Source organism: Musa acuminata, chromosome BXJ1-7, assembly GCF_036884655.1.
Source record: "Musa acuminata AAA Group cultivar baxijiao chromosome BXJ1-7, Cavendish_Baxijiao_AAA, whole genome shotgun sequence".
NCBI classification, from domain to species: Eukaryota; Viridiplantae; Streptophyta; class Magnoliopsida; order Zingiberales; family Musaceae; genus Musa; species Musa acuminata.
The window spans coordinates 43407501-43431049 of NC_088333.1; the positions used below are offsets into that span (position 1 = coordinate 43407501).

Below are 23549 nucleotides of genomic sequence, written 5' to 3' on the forward strand. Positions count from 1 at the left end.
GCAAGAACTAGGGTTCTTCTGCTTGATCTTGTTCGGCAAAAGTCATACAACACGAATCAGCCGTTTGCTTGCCACCTCAGTGATTCAGGCTTTAATCTACCTCGTACTCTGCACTTCGACCTTTCTTGTTTGGTGGCACTGCAAAGCAGTAACCAGCTGCTTAAGGTTTTGGATCTTTTTTTTACTTTCAATGGTACATTGATTTAGTGCCCAGAGTCTTTTGTTAATTGAAAGAAAATATATTAAAAATCAATCATAATTTAACATGTAAGCATCACGTGAAAATTATGGTGGATGAAAAAGGTACAGGTCACCTCTACTCATTTGTCCATGTAGACAAAAGTTTAAGACAGGTTGTTCGGGGCTATTGCCCCTCTACTGTCCACGTGGATAAAATATCAAGAGAAAGATATTGGGGTGGTTACAAATTATCCTCTCTAAGACTAGGTATAAAAGCTAATTCCTGACGTTATGTTTGAGGCTTTCTTTAAAAAAAAAAAAAATCTCACCTACTAAGAGATCTCGATTACTAACTTGAATGTCATAGGAATTGAGTCGAAAAATTTCTCCTGACATTGGTCTTATGCAAATGGGTGAGTGTCATAACACATGTTATGTAAAGATTGTGAAAAATTTCTTGTGACATTGGTCTTACATAAGGATGATGGTTGTTATTTGGGAAGGCTAAATCCCCCACCATTGGAGACAAGATACTATTACCGGGTGGAGGGAAAGATGGAGTCCCACTTTGAAGATATTGCAAAATAAGCAAAAAGACTCAAGCATGGGGTTGAAAGAGTGCTGACCGAGTCTATGGACTTATAGATCAAACTTAGCCAAGATACAATATATAGTTTGCAAGCAATCCAGGAGAGATACACTCACAATTGAGTCATAATCAAGTGAACTTCTTATAAACTCTAAACCTAAAAAAACCTTCAAGTTCACGGGAGATGCCTCCTCCAATAAAGGGGAGGACACAACCTTCTCCACCCTTGGATTGTCCAAAGACGGAGCATAGACCTCTACTGATTTGCAACTAGAAGATCGGAAGGAACTTGTACAATAAATAAAAGACATTCCAACCTGAGATAAAAGAGTAGGATGACTAACAATTGATTTACTATAGAATTAACGCTGAGACGAGGGACTCAAAAACCAACCAATCCTAAGGAGGCGGAGAGTGCTCCTAAGGAGGCCCTAGGGGCAAGGCTAAAAGCTTCTAGGGAGGCTTTGAGGACTGGAGTCTTTGGAGGCTCAAATGGAAGAATGAATCTCGCCCTACAAGAGAGGAGTAATTTATGAGGATGTCAATCTCTCTCCTACGATCAAGATAAGAGTCTCTTCAGGGTAATTCCTAAGAGACATTAATAGCAAAAGGATCCAAAATCTACTACGATAGAGGAAAAACTTGAAGCCCACCACGATGAGGGGAGGACTCGGAAACCCATCCTAAGCCAAAAGAAATCCACTACAGCAAAAGTGTAAGGCAAAATATGCTTAAAACGTAAGAGTTGAAAAAACTCGATCCATTCCAAGAGAAATTTGTTACGACGAAGGCATAGGGCAAAATATGTCCGAGACGTGTAAGTCGAGAAAACCAAACCTAAGCCAAGAGAAATCCGCTATAATAAAAGCATAAGGTGAAATGCACCCGAGGTGTGTAAATCAAGAAAACCTAACTTAAGATAAGAGAAATCCATTCGGATGACATATAGCGAAATACGAGATATATAAGTAGAGAAAACCCAATTTTTGTCCGACCAACATGTGTCCTTTTGACTCCACAAAGGGGTAGATTGGCAATAAGATTGTTGGATGAATTAAATATCATATTTCGAACCCCTCTAACAAGAGCCTTGAAGTACACTTGGGAGGGGTACAAATGATAAGAAATATATTAACGACCAACCATCATCTGACACATAATCGTCATATAAAAACTATCTCGGATGGAAAACGTCTAGGTCATTCTTTATTCATTTATCTGCGTGGACAAAAGTTTAAGATAGACCGTTTGAGATTGTCTCCCCCTACTACCCATGCAGACAAAACACCAAGTGGGAGATATTGGGGTGGTCATAGATTGTCCCTTCAAAGGCTAGGTATAAAAGTTAATCCCCAATGTTATATAGGGGACTCAATTTTTCAAAAAAAAACCCACAACTAGTAAGAGATATCAATCACTACTAAGGTATAAAAATTTCTTCCGACATTAGTCTTAATACACACGGTGTCTCGCGAACCCAACACTTCTACGTCGGAGCCACCTCAATCATCACCTTGGATGCTCCAATAAGGGTTTGGACCAAACATCGTTAACGATTTAATTGTTAGATTTTTTTTATATATCTTCTGACAAAACTGTCACAAACAAATACCATAAAGTGTCAGAAAGAGAAGATAGGTAATAGTCTTTAGGTAACAGTATTGTTAATGGCAGATTTCTTCTGCTCTATCTTATTCTTTTATGTTTGAGGCCCTTTTCTTGGTCTAATAATGTGGACACGTTTTGTTGCACACTCAACAAGGTAGGTAGGTCTACGTACCCACAAAGTAGTCTTTTAGATGTAGTGATGCTACCCTGCAATTGGTTTCTTGACAAGTATTTCCATCATAAAAGTACAAAAAATCTTAATTTTATTCATGACATGTTAAGTCATTTGTCTTTTCTGGGTAGATAGAGTCCATAATTGTCATCTTTTCTTCACACCATAAGGTTCGTTCTTCAATTATTATCTGACTCGGATTTAGCTTTCGGAAGGAATTTGGATGAGAAAGTAGGAAAGGAATCTTTTGCTTCTTTTTCTGTATGACCAAATGATGTGTGCACGAAGTTTCTCTTTCTATACAGATCAAACAATATTCTACATCAGGCTGCTTTGGGGCATCATGTGAGTCTCATCTTAATCGATATACATTACAAATGTTTTATCATGTCACATGATCCACTCATGCTCTCGAGCATCTTCCATGGTGGAATCTCTTCAAACCATAAATTCTTCTTCGGGGAGCTCTTGTCTTGACTCTCCTCGTAACAACAGCTCAGCTCTTTCTTGAGGTGGCCATTAAGGAAAGGAAAGCATGAGACGCCCCCATGCAAAGACATCCGTGTAGAACTAAAACACCCAAAAAGAATGTTTTCTGAGAAGGGAAGGGAAGGGAATCATGAAATGAACAACACCTACATCCCCTTTCCTAAAGAAAAGTAGTATTTTCTCAGTCCATGGTGCTGTTCTGTGATGCCTAAGCATGAAAAGTAGAAGGCCTACACTAATCCGACGTCCCGCAGCACAGGGGTTCAAATCCTTCTCCTTGCACTCGAAGCTATTGATCGAATAATGGAAAGTTAGCTTGTGATATCACAAAGCCGACAACAGCCAGCCTCAAGCACACCCACCATGGCTTTCCTCGGTTTCTCTCTCTACTTGGTCTTTGATTGGCGTGAATCATCCCATCCATGTGTGATGGCTAGCTACGTGGAGAGCTCCAGTTTCGTACAGAAACTTCCTGTTCTACCTGCTTCATTCCAACTGAACAAAGCCTTTGTTCATCATCATCTTTTATGTGGAAGAGAAGATGAGAATTGAGCTGCATTTTCGAGAGACGTTTGGACCAGTAGCTTAGTGAAAGCTACCTACCCATCGTGTATGCGGATACAAGTCGAGTGTTCTTTGGGAGTCCCAAAGGGCAGCACCACCCACCACCTTCCCCTCTGTCGATTGGTTCCAACTTGGTTGGCTTCCATTTGTTTACAGCTTCCCATATCCCATGCCACCACCCAGTCATCGTGATGTGAGTCACTGGAGTCCACTTGTCATCCAATACCCCCGTGCTGGTCAATATCTTTGTGCGATGGCTCACTCGGTTTGGAAGAAGCATCCACAAGTCAATACTCATCTTCCACCTCCCCGACACTCGATCAATCATCCACCACCAACCCACGCCATATCCGAATGCACCTTCATATTGAATATAATTGGTACTCGAATCACGGAAACTGTGTCTTTGTTCATGATCATGAAATTATTGTTTATATTGATCCTTCGTAATCTCATAATCTTGCATTATGAACGCAGTCAGAAATCAACAGTGGTGTCACTCATCAGTTATGGACGCCGTTTATCGTTCAAGCTAAGTGGATTCTTGACCGTTCCAATACTGGACGGATCCTGAGAGCCAAAAAAAAAAGCTTTATCGCCAGCTGGGCATTTATACAAACAGTTAGCAAGGTATCTTAGATTACTTCATCCATTCAAGTTGCCTTCTTTCTGTGAAGCTTATTCAACACAAATTGTATAGAATCTCCTTTTAAGGAACAATATCACATAAATCTTATAGCTGTCACATGGGCATATCGACAAGCTCAGCTCTCAAACGACGAATGCTTGCTCTCTACATCACCATCACAGAACATATACCATGTCAATGACGTGTGGCTGTCACTAAATGTTTCGAGCACTTGATATCACCAGCATAAAACCACAAGAACAAAGAGAGATAAGAATGAACTGTGAATGTGAAATGATATTCACATTTGTATGTACATCATATGGATTTCCTAGGCTTTTTTTTCATGGTTCCTAGCATGTTTACAACACATGATTCAAATCCACTTTCCTGCCATCTTCGGTAGCAGCCAATACTCTTCAAATGTTTACAAGCATGCTTCACTTTCCAGTGTTTTCTGTAACTTTGTCAAAGCGTCTGGGAGTCGGAACACTGGCAAACAATTATGTACATGGCTGATCCAAAGAAACCTATGTGTAAGGCCTGATTAATCCAAGATTGTAAAGAGATCTAGACTTGAATAAACCGCCAAACAGAAATCGAGTTGGAGACCCTTGTGGAGATTTAAGGTGATCGGCATGGCCTCTTACTTGGAGCACTGTCTGGCCTATCTCTGCCCGTATGTCATCCAATGTCTTTGGGTCAACTGGGTTTCCGGCAGCATCACGGACATAAAATGTGTTGATGGCTTTACCACTTCTTGTGGTCACTTCTGCTCTTGTGACGGACAGGCCATTCTCACGGAATATTCTTGTGACGTCAGTTAACAAACCCATTCGATCACTTGTACACAACTCCAATTTCAGACCCTGAAAGCCATTGATTGCACATACGAAAGATGAACAATAATGATACTTCAAATACATTGTGAAACAATCACTAAAGGTAACATGAGATGTCATGAAAAGAAAAAAAATGAATGCATTTAATCACACAGAACCATCACCAATGGTAATCAACAAATAAAATGCATATGATTCCCTTTTCTCTTTCTTAATTTTATGCCAGACCCAGAAAAATAAGAATATTTATAGCGACACATTGAAAAGAAGAAAATGAGACACTGAAAATAATGGGTTGAAAACATTTAAGCTTATATTTCTAAAAACATGCAAAAAAATCTTCCCTTGGAAAACGTTCTAATGTCTTCCATGTTGTTCCATAATAACTCACTGGAACCGACAATGGACATGCAAATAAAATGAAGTGGATCAAATGCAAAAGACCATGAAAGCTAAAGTTATGCCAAGCAGCATCTCTGATGAAACATCTTAACCGTTAAGGTGTTTTGTGCACCGGCGACAAAGTTGTGTTTGAATCCTATTGTAAACATCTAGTATGCAAATTATGTAATATTTAAATGTGAGAAGTTAGGTTAAGCAGCGGCTTAACTATTAGATATCATCTTCTCTTATTCTCTGCAAGTAGAAAGAACATACACAAGCAACTAATGGGAATGACTAGAGCAATTAAACAATCATAACAGCAAGAAAACAAAGGTTGAGATCACCAACATGCATATACAGTTAGAATAAGAAAATTAAACTTCAGAATTGGAACCAACATCACTAGAAAAATTACTTCGGATACTCTTCTCTCTATGGCTGCTTCAAGGCACTGGATTACTCGCTGTCTCTCAGCTTCTGAGTTTACCGGGGACCCATCCACGTGCCTGATACAGTACTCCTTCGGGATGATAAAACGATATCAAAATAAGGATCACCCCATTTGTAACAGAGCTTATTTCCGCATGCTAAACCAAAACGAAAGCCGAACAATTAGCAAATATAAAGTACCTGATAAGCTTCTGGGCCCTCTGCATCCACATTTCCATGGAAAACCACATACTGCATATCTGTCAAAGTGCAAACTGTATCGAAGAGAAGCTTTGGCCTATCCTTACAGCGTACTGTAACCACAGAATAGTCCTTGTCAAACCAATTAACAACAGTAACCTTTGGCCGGTGATGCTCGTTCCTACTATCTTCATCAGATCTTTCATAATCCCTATCATCAAACATCAACTGATGGAGCCTTCGTTCTGTCTGTGTCACACCCACAGAAACCGTTGTCTTGGCTTCCCTACTTCTATTGTTCCCTTTGAGCACATTGCAAAGGAGTTCCTTAATTCTGGAAAGCTTTTCAGGGTCTGTAATAGCTGAACCTGTCTCCTCGTCAGTCACTTGCATGACCGCTGCAGCTCTGCTATTGTGCGTCCACACCTCAGCGCTCACCACATTGCACCTTAAATCGGTGAGCACTGCACTCACTTCAGATAGCAAGCCCGGACGATCTGTCCCGGTCAGCTCGATCGATGTGTGATCGGAGGAAGGTGTGAAACCTACAGATTTCCTCCGGGATGGTACAAAAGAAGAATCCTCCCCCAGGGACTATAAAGAAAGCTTGGACTTATCAAATGCACTTGGTAATAAAAACAAAACAAAGCATGAGAATGGCATGAATCCTCTACCTTGCGAATGAAATTCTTTATTTTATCCAGATCCTTTTCTTTCTCGATTTTATTTCCATCTCGATCCCTCACATTAAATACTGTGGAGATTCAAGAAGTTTATTTCCGATCAGTAGAGACTACCCAAGTTGAAGCAGTACAGAAAAGACAAGAGTCACAGACCACGAAGAGCTATGAAGCCCATGACATACCATCCATAAACCATCCTCCATCGGAGGATATATAAGCTTTAGTGATGATGAGATTTAGGTCCATAAGGACCTGAACAACTTCCAAAAGGATCCCATACTTATTTGCGCTATCAACCTATGACAATTACAAACAAGCAAAACCATGGTCATCGTCAAACACAAACCCTGATGCGAACTCCAAGAGATACTTAGCAGGGAAATAATCGAAACTAACCCTAATGACGGTCGCATTTGCGCAGGAATCGTTATCCACAACAACCCTAAGGAGAGGAGAGGAGAGGAGCAGATGAGGGAATCAGAAAACTTGAGGATCAAAAGAGGGGAAACCAAGACTAATTATGTGGCGAATCCGGAACGAAATCATATACCTCGGAGGGTTCATCCTTCGGATAAACTTCTCGTATTCATCGTCGCTGTCCCACGAGGAACTCAAATCTCCATCTGTAAAAATAGATCGACATTTCTTGGAGATCAGCAAATTCGTACAGCCAACATGTTGTTTCTTTCCCATCCAAGAAGAGACTTTGCAGCCAACGAAAAGAGCATGCGATTCAGGGGGAACAAAAACAAAGAATTCGATCGGGGAAACAGAGATCCCGCCAACAAACAGGCAAACCAGATAGGGATTCCCGCAGAAGAATCAAACCCTAACTAAAGCCGACCATGTCGAACTCAGAAGAATCAACCCGACCAAGAAAAGACAAAGGTGCAGTCAAGAACCAAAACGGAAACCAGAAATGGAGATGGAACGAGGATGTGAAAGAGAGAAAAGGCTTGGAGGAGACGAACCCATGATTTGTCCTTCCTCTCCTTCTTCCTTCCTCCACAGTGGCGGCGATGCTGGCGGCTGCTGCGCGTCGCGGGAAGAGGACGTTACCAAACGAGGGAACCAGTGCTCGCTCTCCCTCTCTGTCCCCTCCCTTCTCTAAAAGGCCGGAAGGCCGAAACGGCGCACCTTAGCGAACACCCACCCACACCCGACGCACACTACACTAGGCATGCATAAATACGTACACGTATACGATTGCCGTATTGTTCTTGTTTTACGAGGCACCGTTCTCATTATTTATTTATTTATTTATTTATTTATACTAAAAATGCCTCTGAAACAAGAACATATAAAGTAATTATTTTCAAAATAAATATTAAAAATCACAGAAAAATATAAAAACAATTTTCATTTCAGATAAAAACTCATAATTTGTTAGGTTGGATGAAACACACCTTTTTTTTCTTAATTTTAAGATCAAAGTTGTGCAATCTCATACTATGTATTATTATTATTATTATTATTATTATTATTTATTATTATTATTATTATTATTATTATTATTATTATTATTATTTATTATTATTATTATTATTATTATTATTATTATTATTATTATTATTATATGAAAACACTCCTTTTCATGATGGAAAAATGTTATAATTTTCTTGTCCAAAATACCTTTGAAAACATTTATTATCATTACATTGGAAATGATTTAAGGAGAGTGGGAGACTGGTCCAAGTTCAACGAGAGTCGGTGGGTGAAGAAGGTGGACACCTAATCAACATTATTATTGTATAATGAGAAATCAAAGAAAAATAACATAATATTAACTTTGTGAAGTTGATTAAAGAAGTGTTGTTACCTTTGTAGACCAAATCCATATTGTTTCCACATAATGAAATGGTATTATCTTCCACTAATTGACATAATCTTGTGTGATTAACAATTGAGGTTTTTGTTGTCTTATACAGCCTCAATTTTGCACCAATCTTTCTCAAGTGAAACATTACATTTTTGAGTCTATATAACCCACTTAAAATAGATTCATGTATCTTTTAAATGGGTTTCTTTGGTGGGTTTGATTCCAAAGGATCCAACTTAGCGTTTTAATTGGCATATTATGTCTGTTAATTATAGATGGTGATCCAACATGACTGTTGCATGGATTCATCATGTTGATAATGGGCCAAATGTTCATAATGGGCTGAGTCCTAAAGCCTGAATTATGATAAGGGTTTGATATTTTTTTTAATTATTAGACAAAAAGATAATTTATTGTGATGCTAGATCAAAAATTAGGTTAATTATGTATTATCTCCTATAATTAATTATATTTAATATTTTAATTTTTATTCTTTCAAAAGTTATATTAGGATTTCTATATTTATGAAAGTGAAATATTTAATGTTGTTTCTCCTCACGTGTGATTTTGTCTCTGATTTTGTCTTACTTTAGTTTACCACTAAGTATGTGAAGATAAATAAGATTAAATATTTTACTTTTATAAATATAATGATTCCAATATAATTTTTGAAAGTGTAGATATCGAAATATTAAAAGTAACTAACTTCAATAGGTAATATGTAATTAGTCTTCAAAAGTTTTCTACGAAAGAATTAGAGTTTTATAAGCTCTAGCAAGAACGACAAGGTTAAGAGAAAGAGAACGAGAGAGATTTAGAATCCAAGATATATCTTAGTTATAATACGAAAATGAGCATTTATAGTACTACGAGAATAATGACATAAAGTTAGTCCTCCATATTCTAATTGATATCATGTCAATTTTATTAGATAGAGTTATAATTTTTTTTAGTATTACTTGTCATCCGTAAGCTAGCCACTAAATAACAAAAACTTGAATTGGATGAATATACGTTCGAATTTATTGAGACATGTCGTAATCAAGATATATATTCTAGTTGATATAGAGGTATGAGTTAATGTAATATATGAATATAAGATGTTAACTTTAAAATATATATATATATATATATATAATCATGTTTTACCATTTGATGAGCGAAAAATATTCTCGTATCAAAAAGCATATGGAACTTATTATCTGAAATGAGACAAGACTTTGAGTCACATTCGATTGACCCATCAAAAAGCATATGGAATATATATCATCTCCATCAAACTCTCGATATCTTTTATCTTTGGAGACTTAAAGTTTTGGAGATTACCACATGTTTAGTAAGCATTATTAAAATACACCAAACTTTACTGTTGAAATTTGTGATATGCAAACTAATTGTCTCTTGGCACACGAGATGAATTTGATGCACAACTCCATAGCAATCCAAACTACCATTTATCTTCCTTGTCTAAACTTAATTGCCATTCTTCCCATCCCTCAAACAAAGTATTCATACATCACTCATCATGTTTCAGCAAGCAAACGCACAGTCGGCAAGTCTGCTCCTCCTCTTCCATCCCCCCCCCACTCTCACCTCAAACTGTCATCTCCTCACCTACCAGTGGATCCAAATCTCCCACAAAGTATCATTCCTTGACTTGTTCAAAGCCAGAGCAGCTCCAAATCCCATAGCCTGAATTGACGCGATCATGCCTGTGAATCTTCCCCAAGAAGTTGGCCAGCGTTTGATCTCTGGATCGACACCGCGTTCACCTACCGCAGGTGATGGAGATCCACCGGAAGCCGGATAACCATGGCATCATTAATGGATGTCTGATCCAGTCAAAGCATTCATCGGTGTCCCAGCTGATGTGAACCGAGGTGGAGGTTGCAATATGTTGGACACTGATGCCATGTGATGTTGTCGATTGCCGTGTTGGTTGGTGATCGAGTCTCTGTCCCAACGAGAGACGTTCTTTGTGTCAGGTGTTCTTCCAAGCTAAGAAGGCAACCTCTGATTTCATCCTTTCTTTCAAGTCACTTCAGCCTTAAATGTCATGTGCTTTATGGTCTGCTATGTGCAAACAAATGGATGCTGCGACCCATTTCTTTGCTACATCATCGCTTGATTCAATGGATCCGCATTTGGCTATCGGCTGATAACGTTTAATTTGTCGTCACAATTTCTTCATGCATTTGTTATATTACATCTCATTTAATCACAGATTAGTTAAGGAGTACGAGAACTAAGGACTCGTAAGTCCGTCAAATCTCTCTTACCTCAGAGGTAATTTTTTGAAGCTCACAGTCACATTAATGATTGATTAATCAAATGATCCCTTATCATAATGACGTTAGAAGAAGGATCCGAGGCTTACATCTCGGTCGAGCAAACCGACTAACCAAATAATCTCTTATCATTTTTTAAACCTAAATATCAGATAAATAAGTTACTATAATTATTTTAAGAGTGTGTGTCGGAAGAAAATATATAAAATATGAATAATATATTTTCGTGATTCTGCGTTTCCTATATATATTCATAAAAAAGTTTTAATTTTTAGTATATAAATTTTATCATGCTCGAATTTCTGGATCAAACTAAAAAATATTTGTTGAGCTGAAATGGAGAGATGTTGTTGGATGGCTCATAATATCTTAAACGTCGTCCTTATTCGCATCATATTTTAGTATAAGAGAAGCAACGTCGATGAACATGGCTGAGATGAAACATTGCAATCATCGGAAACAATCCATGTAATCATGTGAAACCGTTGGGGAGGAAGACATGTTCTTCTTGTCGTGGGACTCGCTGTCAATTCTTGATGAGAAATATATATTATTTTTGTGAGAAAACCCAGTGATCGAGCAGTCGCACCAACAAATTGGTAGCCATCAAACTGAGCCGGCGACAGCCGGCTTCAGTTCATTCCTATCCATGTTCATCACCTCTCTTTCTCTTCACGGTGAAATGGGCTGTTCCTCACGATACCTCTTACCATAAATCTCCCCCTGACCTCCGAGCTTTGCTGCAGTGCTCTCTTCGGTGGTGGTAAAGAAACAGAGGATTCTGAAGCGGAGACTTGTGAGGTGAGATGGGTAGCTTGGGAGATGCTTTGACCATGGAGTTCTTTCCTGCTCCTTCTGACCCTGTAATGATTGAGCTCAACCGGTTGGAGAATGGTCTCCTAGGTATGCTTGTACTCGAAACTTTTCCTCCATGATTTGCTTTTCTACTTGATTATTAATCGAATAGAAAAGGGAGAAGAAAGAAGAAAGTAGTGTCTGTAGATGATAGAGATATGATCCAGAATTCTTGGTCTCGACGTTTTAGATGCTGCTGTACTTTCGTGCATCATCACCATTGTATGAAGAATATATATCCTGAAATCAATTGGAGCTCTGCTTTCTAAATTAGAGTTCTCGAAATAACACCGGTAGCCTCTTCAAGAATTGCTTAGTAGCTAATCAGAGAGGTTGGGTTAATGGATGAGTTGATTCTCATCCGCAAGATGCACTTTTCGATGATGTAATGGTTATACTGTACAGAGAAAAGTGGTGTTGTGGATATCAACATCAGTTTCGAAGTTCCTAATCATTAGTTCGAAGCAGAGAGAGAACGTTCTTCGACTTGAGCTGGTTCACCCAAGTTTTTTGCCTGTGTCGTCTGCCAATTGGATCAAACGACAGAAATGACCTCTTGCTTGTTGCAACATGTTTTGATCCGCTTCAATGAACCTGTCTAAGTTGCAAGCTTAATACGCAGAAAAGGAGAGGGAGTTGGGACTCGCCAAATGCGAGATCAAGACTTTGAAAGCGACTGAGCTCTCGAAGGATAAAGCTGTGATGGAGGTAAAGATGGTGTCGAAGAATGTTTTGATCTATGGTCTTGTGCAACTACTATTTCACGTCGGCTTTACCTTAACCCTTGTGTGTCATGTTCTCCAGCTAATCAATGAAGTGAAGAAAATGGATGAGAAGCTCAGGACGACCGAGAAACAACTCGAGAACAAGGTTCCAATACTGTTGAACACATTTCTTCTAGCGTGATCAACCTTTGGGTGGGCGATTGAAATCATCATTTGATGCGTTGCAGAATCTTGAGATCAAAAAGCTAATCAACGAGAAGAAGGAGGCGTTGGCTGCACAATTTTCCGCAGAAGCGGCTCTGAGAAGAGTACACGCGACCCAGAAGGATGAGGAGCTCGTCCCGGTTGGGGTTCTTACGGCACCACTGGAGTCTGATATCAGACAGTACAAGAACGAGGTACTAAGCCGCAGCACCTCAGATACCACTGCGAGATTAATGAGCTCTCACGGCTTCTCCATCACCGTGCAGATTGTGATGCTTCAAGAGGATAACAAGGCTTTGGAACGACTGACGAAGTCCAAAGAGGCAGCACTGGTCGAAGCAGAAGCTCTTCTGCAGAGCGCTCTGGAACAGGCGATGAGCGTAGAGATGGTGCGCAACAAGAACCTCGAGTTGAAGAGGCAAATGGAGATCTGCCAGGAAGAGAATAGAACTCTGGAGAAGACACATCGTCAGAAGGTGGTCGAGGTTGAAAGGCTCACCAAAACCATTACCGAGCTCGAGGAATCCATTCTCGCTAGCGGCGTGACTGCTAATGCAATACGCGATTGCCAGCGCCAGATTTCCGAGTTGAACGTAAGCATCAAAATTGGGCTCTTTGTGTTCTTTCTCCTGATGCTAAACTTTGTTCATGATCAACTAATATCCAGGAGGAGAAGAGGATGGTCGAGAGGGAACTTGCGAGGGTTAAAGTTTCGGCAAGTAGAATGGCCACAGTGGCAGCTAACGAGTGGAAGGATGACAACGACAAAGTCATCCCTGTCAAGCAGTGGCTGGAAGAGAGAAGATTTTTGCAGGTATTCCATGCAAGTCGTCTTAAATGTTCAATAGCAGTCACAGAGTTTATTCCTCGAGTTATCTAAGCGTATGCTACATTTCCAGGGGGAGATACAACGATTACGGGATAAACTAGCTTTAGCAGAAAGAACCGCCAAGGCAGAGCGCCAATTGAAAGTAAGATTCTCTCTGTGCAATCTACTCTTCTTTATGTCTGTCCATCATCACTGAGGTTGACGTACAATTGCAGGACAAACTGAGCTTGAGGTTGAAGACGGTAGAAGAGTGTTTGAAGCCTTCTGGTCTTCCAGAGAAGCACGGTGAGCTTCCTGGGGGAAAGAAATATGGAGTAAAGAAGCGATCCGCATCGAGGCCAAGGGCTTCTCATGCAACCAAGAACGCATCGGTACTACAGCAGCCTCACTCGATCTCTGGAAATGGTGATAAGATCTTTGACGGAAATAATCCAGTTCAGAAGAATTTGTCAGCTCCAAGAAGCAGGTCGTTCAGCGACAGCGAGAAGGAGAATGCAGAGACGAACGTCAAGCCCAATGGACATGTGGATGATGATGTGGTTGCTGGTAAAACAGAGCTCACACATGAAGTCAATGCCAAGGAGTGTGGGCACATCAAGTCAGAGATGAAGAGGCTTGGAGTTGACTGTGAAGATATGGTGTCTGGCTTCCTGTATGACAGATTGCAGAAGGAAGTACTGAACTTGAGAGGATCTCAGAAGGATAAAGAGAGTCTGCTGAGTGCAAAAGATGATGAAATTAAGGTCAATACAGAAGCATTTCATATGAAATTATTCAGTTTTTGTTTCTTCTAATTACATAAACTTGCTTTGACTTCAGATGCTCCAAAAGAAGGTGGATGTTCTAACGAAGGCTGTGGAGATGGAGCTAAAGAAGACGAGAAGAAATGCTGTGGCTCGAGAAAGAAAGATGTTGGCTAAGCCAGAGGATAACAAGCACAGTACTGACATCTCAGAAAGGTAGGCACTTGCTCTCCTAATGGTGTGTACAAACCTTTTCTTATTGTGTTGTTCTCAAGGAAAAGTCTATGATCAATTCAAAAGAAAAGCATAATTTATGCATGAGAAGAATGTCCTATGATTTGACAGAATTTATGCATGCTATTTTCCTTCTTTTTTTTTAATCTGCAGGTATGTGAGGCAACTTGAAGTTTCAAAAGGTTCTACAGCTTAGAAAGTTGATCATAGCATCCAATAATGGGTCTATCTCATGTACATTTTCAGACTGGTCATCATAAGAAAGTTTAGTGGAAGATATGCAACTCTGTTTCTTTTTTCTTCTTTTTTTTTTTTCCCCTCTGAGTGGAATGTAAAACCAGATGTGCAGCAGAGTGTTGTTAACATTGTAATGGAAGTAAAGTACAAGAAGCAAAAGAAAAATGTGTTGAAAAATCTACACAGAGCAATGTCATGATGCTACAGGACTGCTAATACAGATTACATCTGATGATATTGAGCTGGACTCTTGATAAACATATAATAAGATCTGATAACTTTTACAATCACATTCCCAAATTGATTAAACCAAGTAGGTGCTATTTTACCACCTTTGCAAATCATCAAGGCCCTTCAAAAATTTGGCAACATAGTATTTTGGGTGCAATGAAGCATTAAACTGGTACTAGAATGCAGATATGCAGACATCCATAAGGCACTGTGACACATAAAACAGAACTAAGATGACAGGATCAAGCATAAATATCTGTAGAGATTACCGCTAGTATTTGTAACACAAGAATATTTGCATGTGTTAGAAATAAAAAAAGCATACCATTCGAGCAGAATAAATAATAATCCTTAAGGACAGTTCTCATTTTACCAAAATGTGCAGCCTAAGCAGCAACTACATCAGACGAGCTCCTTGACGCCAACCATGACTGAGCTGCAACTTTTGTGGTCAGAAACCATCCAACCTTATCTGGTGCTTCATGAAATGGTGCATTGATTTCCCTCAAGTGAGACTCCAAAACAGATGCTAACCCTTTCTCTGAATATTTATGCTTCCCATGCCCTGTGTGGATACCAAGTAATGGAGGCAACTCCTCTCCGTTCTGTAAGGAATTGGCTAGATCATTCATCCAGACATGTAATGCGGTCAAAGCTGCTCCAAGCGACAGGCTCCTCACATGTAAGGACCACTGTGTAGGAGATCTCGATTGAAGATCTCTATATATCTCAAGCCGGATTGCCAGGTCCAGAAGCACACAAGCTCTTTCCAATTGATCATGGTTTACACAGAGATCTATCAAACAGTTACAATAAGCTTTTTTCACTTCACTACTTATGTATTGAAAGAGTTCTTCAGCTTCTCGCCTGACTGTCTCATTGTCAGTTCCCTCAGCCACCAGCATCTTTACTAGAGAACCCAACTGATGGTTAGCTCTTTCGATACAACCAATGATCTTCCCCAATTCTTCTGCTGGTGTCTGTGTTGCCACATTCAAAAGACAGCCACAAAACCGATCATCGGGTCTTATCCCCAGCTCCAAAAGCTTGTCAAGCGATTTAACCACACTATCAGTCATTTGAGCCTTCCCGTAGCACTGAATAAGAGATGTAAGCACAAAGATATTAGGCTGAAATCCCGCTTCCAACATGTCATCCAACAAACCCTCCGCCTCAGACACCTTTCCACTACAACAGTATGCCGTGATCAAAGATGAGTAACTCCAGATATCAGGTCGGCATCCGTCTGGCAGCTCCTTCATTTTTCTAAATATTTCCACAGCTTCGTCAACAGAACCAATATCAGCACACATCGATAGAAGCATATTGTAAAGGATCACATTCAACTCCATTCCCCTTTCGTTCATCTGCTTGTACACTCCGAGTGCATCTTCGGCATATCGAGCCTTGCTATATGCTCGTAGAAGTGCAGAATATGTGGCTCTGGTAGGCACCAACCCCCGACTACTCATCTCCCGATAAATAGTCTTAACTTGCCATGGCCTTCCGGCCCTCCCCATGGAATCCAACAATGTGTTGTAAATTACCACATTAGGCTTCACACCAAGAGCCTTCATTTCCTCATACACATTGAGTGCCCCATCAAAATTACCAGACACGCTATAAACCCTAATCACCGTCGCAAAAGTCACAGGATCAAGCCTCCACTTTTCATTACGGGCACGATCGTACAACTCAAGAGCCATCTCCACATTGCCAGACCGGCCATAAGCATCAATCATGGCCGAGTACGTGATGTCATCCGGGTGGCATCCAAACTCAGGCATCTTCTCGAACCACTCCACTGCTTTTGCAGGCAAATTACAGAGCCTGGCACAGCTAATTGCGGTCGAAAACGTCACGTTATCCGGCTTGATTCCCTTCTCCATCATCTCCTCCCAAAGGGCCTCTAGGCCATTCCAGTCCTTACACTTCCTCAGCACCTTAAGGGTGACATTATAGAGAATTACCTCCTTTTCGAGTTTGATCCTGCTCTGGAACCACCGAAGCACGAGGACGGCGTTTTGGGAGTTCTCCATGGAGTTGAGGATGATGACAGCGTCCTGCTCGGGCGGGGCGTCACCCAGAGAGGCGAGGACGCCGGAGACGGCGGGCTCGGTGGGGTCGGAGGAGTCGAGGGAGGCAGCGAGACGGGCGAGGCGGGCGTAGCGGGAGTCGGAGGACCGCTGGCGGAGGCGCGATGCGCGGGGGCTGTTTGGGTTGACCCATATAGAGTTCTTGAAGGGCGGGTTGGGGTTCGGAGGAGGAAGACGGGAGCGGGCATCACCGTCATCGAGGGAGGACGAATCAGGAGACGGTAGAGGAGATGTCTGAGGGGTGGTGGGGGCTTGGACGGAGGCTTTGGGTGACACGTGGGGGTGAGGAGGAGAGAGGAAGGGGAGGGAGATGGGATGGCAAGGGAAGAGGCTCCTCCTCCTGCTGCAAGGGGAGGAGACCTGGAAGAAATGGGGGGAAGAAGGGGAAGAGTGGACATGGGAAGGAAGAGGAGCCGCAGGGGAGATGTGGAATGTCATCACTGCGCACTGTTCCTTTCCTCTCTGGGCTCGGCGAGCGAGGGCTTCCGCTGGGGTTTGCGTTGGTAGGTGAGTGGGTGGCCGAGAGATATCTGATGTCGCTTAATCTTATCGGTGCCTATTTTGTGTGCAGAGATTTCTTATGCCATACAAGGCCTTACCACTTATTAGCAACATATTATAGTAGACTCACATGAAATTATCAATACCGAAAGAAATAAAATAAAATTCTCCTGCCACATGGGCTGAGTTGGGCCAAAATCTGCTTAGATAATGGGCCGAACGGGCTGATTCTAGAAGACCCGTAATTGGGCCACTACCAGGACTGATTGCAAATGGATCGGATTCAATATATGTGTATGGATTAGAGCTTGGCAATTCGGACCCGAAGAAACCATATGGGCCCAAATTGTATGACGGAGAATGACGCGATAGAAGGCGAAGGCGGTGACAAAAAGAAATGCCCAATACAATTTACAAGTGGATGACGGCGTCAGCCAACACGGCGGAGTAGCACATCCTCCCACCAAACCCATCACTAACCATGACACCAACCGAGGCGTTGCGTAAACCCTACCAATCGAATTCGATCACCTCTTTCCGCGGTCCCCCCTCCATGTGACCACCCTTTTAATGGTGGAAGATATCGAACAATTCCGTGTAATTAATGCGTTATTACTCTTCCATTCATACAAATCCTCCATACTTAACAACCATATCGTGATGTAATAATAATAATAATAATAATAATAATAATCCCACAAACCTTACATTTAGAGTGCTCGTTATAACCTTGCAAACAGAGAGAGAGAGATTAGGTGATTACATCACGCTGCAGGTGGATGGATCCTCTTCGCAGAAGAACTGGTAACTCTTGCAAGGTGGTGCGTAGTAGGGCCCGCCGTAGCCCATCGGTGGACCCACCTGCTGGGGGCCCGTCACCCTGCCGCAGGAGCAGCACCTGCAGCCGCCGTGGTAGCTCTCGTAGCTCGGCCTGTGGCAGCACACCTGCCCCGGCGGCCAGAAGCAGGGCACCACCACCGGCTCGATCTTGATCGTCTCCTGCTTCTTCTGCTCCTTCTTCTCGTCTTTCTTCTCCTCCTTCTTCTCCTCCTTTTTCTCCTCTTTCTTCTCCTCTTTCTTCTTCTCCTCTTTCTTCTCTTCCTTCTTTTCTTCCTTCTTCTCTTCCTTCTTCTCTTCCTTCTTCTTCTCCTCTTTTTTCTCCTCTTTCTTCTCCTCCTTTATATGGATGCTCTTGATCACCTTGCAGGCCTTGCATCGCAGCTTCTTGGACAGCTTCTCAGGATCGAAGGGGCCAGAGATCGTCACCGTCCCGTTCTTCTCATCATAGGCTATGGTCTTGATGTTCTCCTTTTCTTGAGCAACCAACACAAACACAGAGATGAAGGTCCACATTTACGTCAAATTTTCTCCCTTGTAAGTGACATCAAGGAATGATCATGATGTTTCTAACCTTGGATCTTGCATAGAGTCTTCCTGATCTTTTTGTAACAGATGTGGCAGTCAAGGTCAACCTTCAAGATCAATGTCGAGATCTGCAACAAGATTGTGTAAGTACACAAAAGACCAACCCTGCTGTGGAAATATGCCACCAAAGGAGAGCACCAAATGATGACCACAAATCACGAGACATACTGTAACATACAAGGAGGAGGTGAAGGAGAAGAAGAGCTACAGTGGACTGACAATAATTGCCTACCTTCCCTGCCATCGCGTAAGTGGATTGAGATCCCACCTCCGGAGCAGTATTCAAGGCAGAGGAGAGGGAGGAGGAGGTCGCTCCTATATAGCAGTATCCCGGGCGTCCACCGGCAGCCAATCACGTAGTGTTGGGTGTCCCATTACCTTCCATATGTCAAACCTGTGCGACGTTTTCAATTGCCCGTCGCATGTGCTATTCATTCACTCGAAGCAGACACGCAAATGAGTTGGGCAGCACAACACGGCCAGCCAACGCTGCTTTCAACCCAACCAAAACAGCCTGATGGGAATACGCCATGGCGCGGTCTTCATCACGTCACCATGATTCTCTCCTCCAAAGAAGACAAAAGGCTTGTCCTGAATCGGATGGATGAGTCAAGGATGGCATGCGATTAACTTTTAGCCCACAGGATTTGGTGGCTGCTTCATGGGCAATCTCATTAAAAGGGTTTCCAAACCTTGCTATGGATGATGCTTCGAAGGCAAGATGGTGTCTGGGTGTCTGCACCAAGGCATCGGGGACGTCTCTCTCCATTATAAATGCACAGATGATATTATAATACATCTCCAGTGGCAGAAGCATCTGCTTTCCTGTACCTCCTTGTATTCCTACGAGGATACTTCCTTTTACGTAGCAAAAATGCATGTATACATACGGTAGTAGGTAGCAAAAGGGGTGGTAGAACTTCTCAAGTCATGATATGACACAAGTCATCATCAGTGTTTGTCCAGAGCTCAAGTGTAACATCAGAGTAAATATGGCAGCAAATTGACGAACAATCATGGTTGGAAGCTGTATCCATCACATTTCCCTCCTTGACGTTTGCATGTAGAAATCTACTGGACCAGTTTTTGGAGGTATCCAAATATCTGGATATAAATAAAGATCGTATTAATGGGAAAGAAACCGGTTTATTTCCAAGGACATATATGTTATAGTATAGAGAGAATGTATACATCTTTTCATGTGTATATAATATTATATGCAAATACCCTATTGATTATATAGCATTCTATACTTCTGAAATATTAGTACATTTGCACATATCCCCTTTAAATTATTTTCTCATTAATATTTTTTTAAAAAAAAATTCATTACATTTAAATGACATAAAATGCGTTTTCATATGTACTCCAACATAGGATCTATGAATTGTGCAACAGGATACTTCCCACTAAAATATCTCAGTAGAAACTTTCCTAACTAATATCACTTCATCGTTATCTTAGAAAAAAAACTCATATTCTCTCTATCTGGTATCAATATATTTTAAATCTGGTAAGAATTTTGAATCTAACCATTGTGACGGGACCTGAGATACTTTCAAATAGATATTGCATGCTTTTGAGAAATATTATTAAAGATACATACTAACTCTCAATAGGAATACATATGGATATAAATAATTTAAGAGGGTCGATGATTCCATTGGAGAGCCTTATGATCTATCATTATTACATGATTGACCTATTATTATTATTATTATTATTATTATTATTATTATTATTATTATTATATTTTTATTTTATATTATTTAATGCATAAATAAATTATGATATTCATGGATATATGCACTAAGAATCGGATCATCATAAGATCACGATAATGAGATCGATTCACCTTTAAACACGGACCGTAAATAATTTTGGTCATAGGTTACTCGAAAGGGACATCAAGATAATTTGATATACTGGTGTGTGTATACCCATCCATACAATGGAGGTGGTTGGTCTCATAGCTGCTCGTGTGAGGATACTGAGGTTACAGTACATATAATCATTGGAGAATGAGTTTATCGATTGTCCCGCTCACGGAATGCTATATAGTTGACGATACCTCATTGTTATACAATAATTCCATCATTCCAGTGGTATACCTGATCCTTGGACTTAAGACACTAAGGATACCCTGTATGAGTACTCCACTTTTTGATACCATACTTATAGGTTTGAAAGTTTCAGATCTAGTATAACCGATCATTGGAAGTGACAACTAATCTTACAAGAGCTATTGAGTATCAATAGAGGATCATCCGCTCTCGGTATCATAAGAGGAATATCTCATGTATTCTTGCGCAAACAAATCTTTGGTTAAGGTCATTCAGATTGAGAGAAAAAAAATTCTTCGGTCGAATCCAATTAGAACGAGACTTAAGAAGAAATTGTATATCTCTGAATTCCTATAGATTTATGAGATACTCAAGGAGAAATCATATATCCGATTACTCAAAAATAAATTATGATAAAATTATTATGATAAAAATAAATACCTTGTAGATATTTTTAGCAAGCATTTGTCTTATCAATAATTACTTGTATTTCAATTTAAGATTAATATATGGAGCATCAAGGATATATTAGAAAGCATATTATAAAAATAAAATAAATTATGATAAAATTATTATGATCCTCTATCAATATTTTGATAATATGTCAAGATAGCCGATTTTTCTAAGACCAAAGTATCATTTCTCATATAATTAAGTCTCTCTCAAATAAAATCATGCCGATAGAGACGTGATTTATAAGATGTGGTATTAAGATGTGTACCTAGAAGAAGGATACTATCTATACAGCGATTCCGTATAAAGAGAAGTCAGATTAAAGTAAAACTCTTGTCCTCCCACAACCTTTGTTACCTGCTGCAACAGGAAACTACACTAGCAAGAAAACAGTGATCAAACACCGTCGTCATTTGTGCTTTGGAGACGATGTTTTGGTAGCTTCCTAGCATTGGGGGAAGGCTAAACATACACGCAACATTAAGTCATGTTCGAGCTGTCACAAGGAGACTGGCACCTTCCAACCAATGTGTCAATCAAATTATTGCGAGATTGCAACAGTCCAAATCTGCCTTGCAAGAGAATCTAAAATAATCAGAACGACGCGATGATGACGAAGAATATACACCAGAAAGCACACCAAGTTTATCCTGTCCATGTTATACTAATAATATAGAGACCATATGAATTAAAAGCACCAAGCGATTAGAGAACTCGGTGGTGCCTATCCTAATTTTGTAGGTCATATACAGCATCAACGGTGGCTTTAAGATACACCAGGACATTACTGGCATGTCGTAGTTTGTCTTAGTGCTTAGCAGTATCCATTAGAGATCGATCAGAGCCGCCCATGTGGGACGAAGAATCGAAGCTCGGACGCAGGCTTCAGTGGCCCCAAGTTTACTTCAAGTGCTTTGTCCTCTTTCGTAGGATTATTCCTTGGGCACAATTTAGCATCATGTTGCGATCTCTTACTTTGCAGTGAGGTAATCACCTCAAGATGGTTATGAGTTGCTTGCGGTCTGAGATGACACAGTATGGTATATGTCGCTGCAGTTGAAGCTCGTATCCATTCTCTCCTGCTCGCTCTCTGTAGTCTGTAGACAGGGGCATGATGATGATTGCAGCACCGGCTTCCAGAGGAATAACAAAGATTAAGACCCCACACCATATTCCCCACCGACAGACGAGCCCATGAAACGGTACACACAGTTCAACATTGGATTCACTTGGTACGCAATATCTTAAGAATCTAATAACACACTCACTCTCTCCATCCAATACAAGATCGGAAAAGAACAATACCGTGGCACAAATCAGATGCCGAAGCTGAACACCGAACGCTTACAGCATCACTCTCGAAGGAGTAGAATCAGCAAGCTGTTTTGCTAATAACTCTGGCAAGAAAAGTAGAGACAATTATCATCTTGTATTCCACTGATAAATTAATTACTTACGTATTCTGTAAGAAAGAATGTGATGTACTTTTACCATAAAATAGTATGCTGCTGTTACCGTCATCCTCAAAAAGTGTACCACTTCATCAGCCACTCGTTTCTATACTGCGACATCTTGAAAGCACTCCTGCACTAAAGCATCGACATTGACAGGCATTAACAAAGATGAAGAGAACCGAGTCATCTAACACCAGGAGATCAATTTCCAGATAATAATATAACTGGGGATCTCTAAGCACACACCAGTCGCTTAATGGACCTGTGCACCATTGCTTAACAAATATTAGATTGCCCATATCCAACATCAACAGGATAACTAAAAAGGAGTGTCATCTACAACAGCAGTGCGAAAAGATCTTATAGCATCCCTAGATATCTGTTAAAAAGAGACAGATGAATCCCCCAGATATCACTAATGCACCAGAACAGGTAACACATTGGTCACTGGTAATATAAGTATACATGAGCCAACAGAAAGAGAAGCACAAAAGTTAACAATGACGATCATATCGAACTGTTACACACATCACCTCAGAACCTCAAGGTCCTAAAGCTAATCGCGACAACGACAATATGAGAAAAGCAAGTTAATCATAACATACTGTTGTGGAAAAAAAAGC

The 23549-nt window shown here is 40.7% G+C and overlaps 4 protein-coding genes across 4 annotated transcripts; 1 reads left to right on the forward strand and 3 right to left on the reverse strand.

Annotated features, from left to right (window-relative positions):
- Positions 1-4507: 4507 nt before the first annotated feature.
- Positions 4508-7873, reverse strand: LOC103992926 (ACT domain-containing protein ACR4). Its single transcript, XM_009412852.3, has 8 exons — positions 7741-7873; positions 7320-7392; positions 7166-7211; positions 6952-7066; positions 6761-6840; positions 6087-6680; positions 5872-5976; positions 4508-5099 (listed from the first exon to the last, which is right to left on the reverse strand). Exons 1-8 carry the CDS (start codon positions 7742-7744, stop codon positions 4761-4763), a joined length of 1356 nt encoding a protein of 451 aa, XP_009411127.2. The 5' UTR covers positions 7745-7873; the 3' UTR covers positions 4508-4760.
- Positions 7874-11444: 3571 nt separating this feature from the next.
- Positions 11445-14928, forward strand: LOC103992927 (microtubule-associated protein 70-5). Its single transcript, XM_009412853.3, has 10 exons — positions 11445-11779; positions 12354-12439; positions 12536-12601; positions 12684-12854; positions 12927-13253; positions 13328-13474; positions 13560-13631; positions 13705-14232; positions 14309-14448; positions 14620-14928. Exons 1-10 carry the CDS (start codon positions 11683-11685, stop codon positions 14660-14662), a joined length of 1677 nt encoding a protein of 558 aa, XP_009411128.2. The 5' UTR covers positions 11445-11682; the 3' UTR covers positions 14663-14928.
- LOC135679615 (pentatricopeptide repeat-containing protein At4g16390, chloroplastic-like) lies at positions 14849-17607 on the reverse strand. The gene is made up of 2 exons (XM_065193574.1): positions 15260-17607; positions 14849-15142 (listed from the first exon to the last, which is right to left on the reverse strand). Exon 1 carries the CDS (start codon positions 17466-17468, stop codon positions 15321-15323), a length of 2148 nt encoding a protein of 715 aa, XP_065049646.1. The 5' UTR covers positions 17469-17607; the 3' UTR covers positions 14849-15142; positions 15260-15320.
- A 582-nt stretch (positions 17608-18189) lies between these two features.
- LOC103992929 (uncharacterized) lies at positions 18190-19448 on the reverse strand. Its single transcript, XM_009412856.3, has 3 exons — positions 19189-19448; positions 18943-19024; positions 18190-18844 (listed from the first exon to the last, which is right to left on the reverse strand). Exons 1-3 carry the CDS (start codon positions 19198-19200, stop codon positions 18291-18293), a joined length of 648 nt encoding a protein of 215 aa, XP_009411131.2. The 5' UTR covers positions 19201-19448; the 3' UTR covers positions 18190-18290.
- Positions 19449-23549: the final 4101 nt, after the last annotated feature.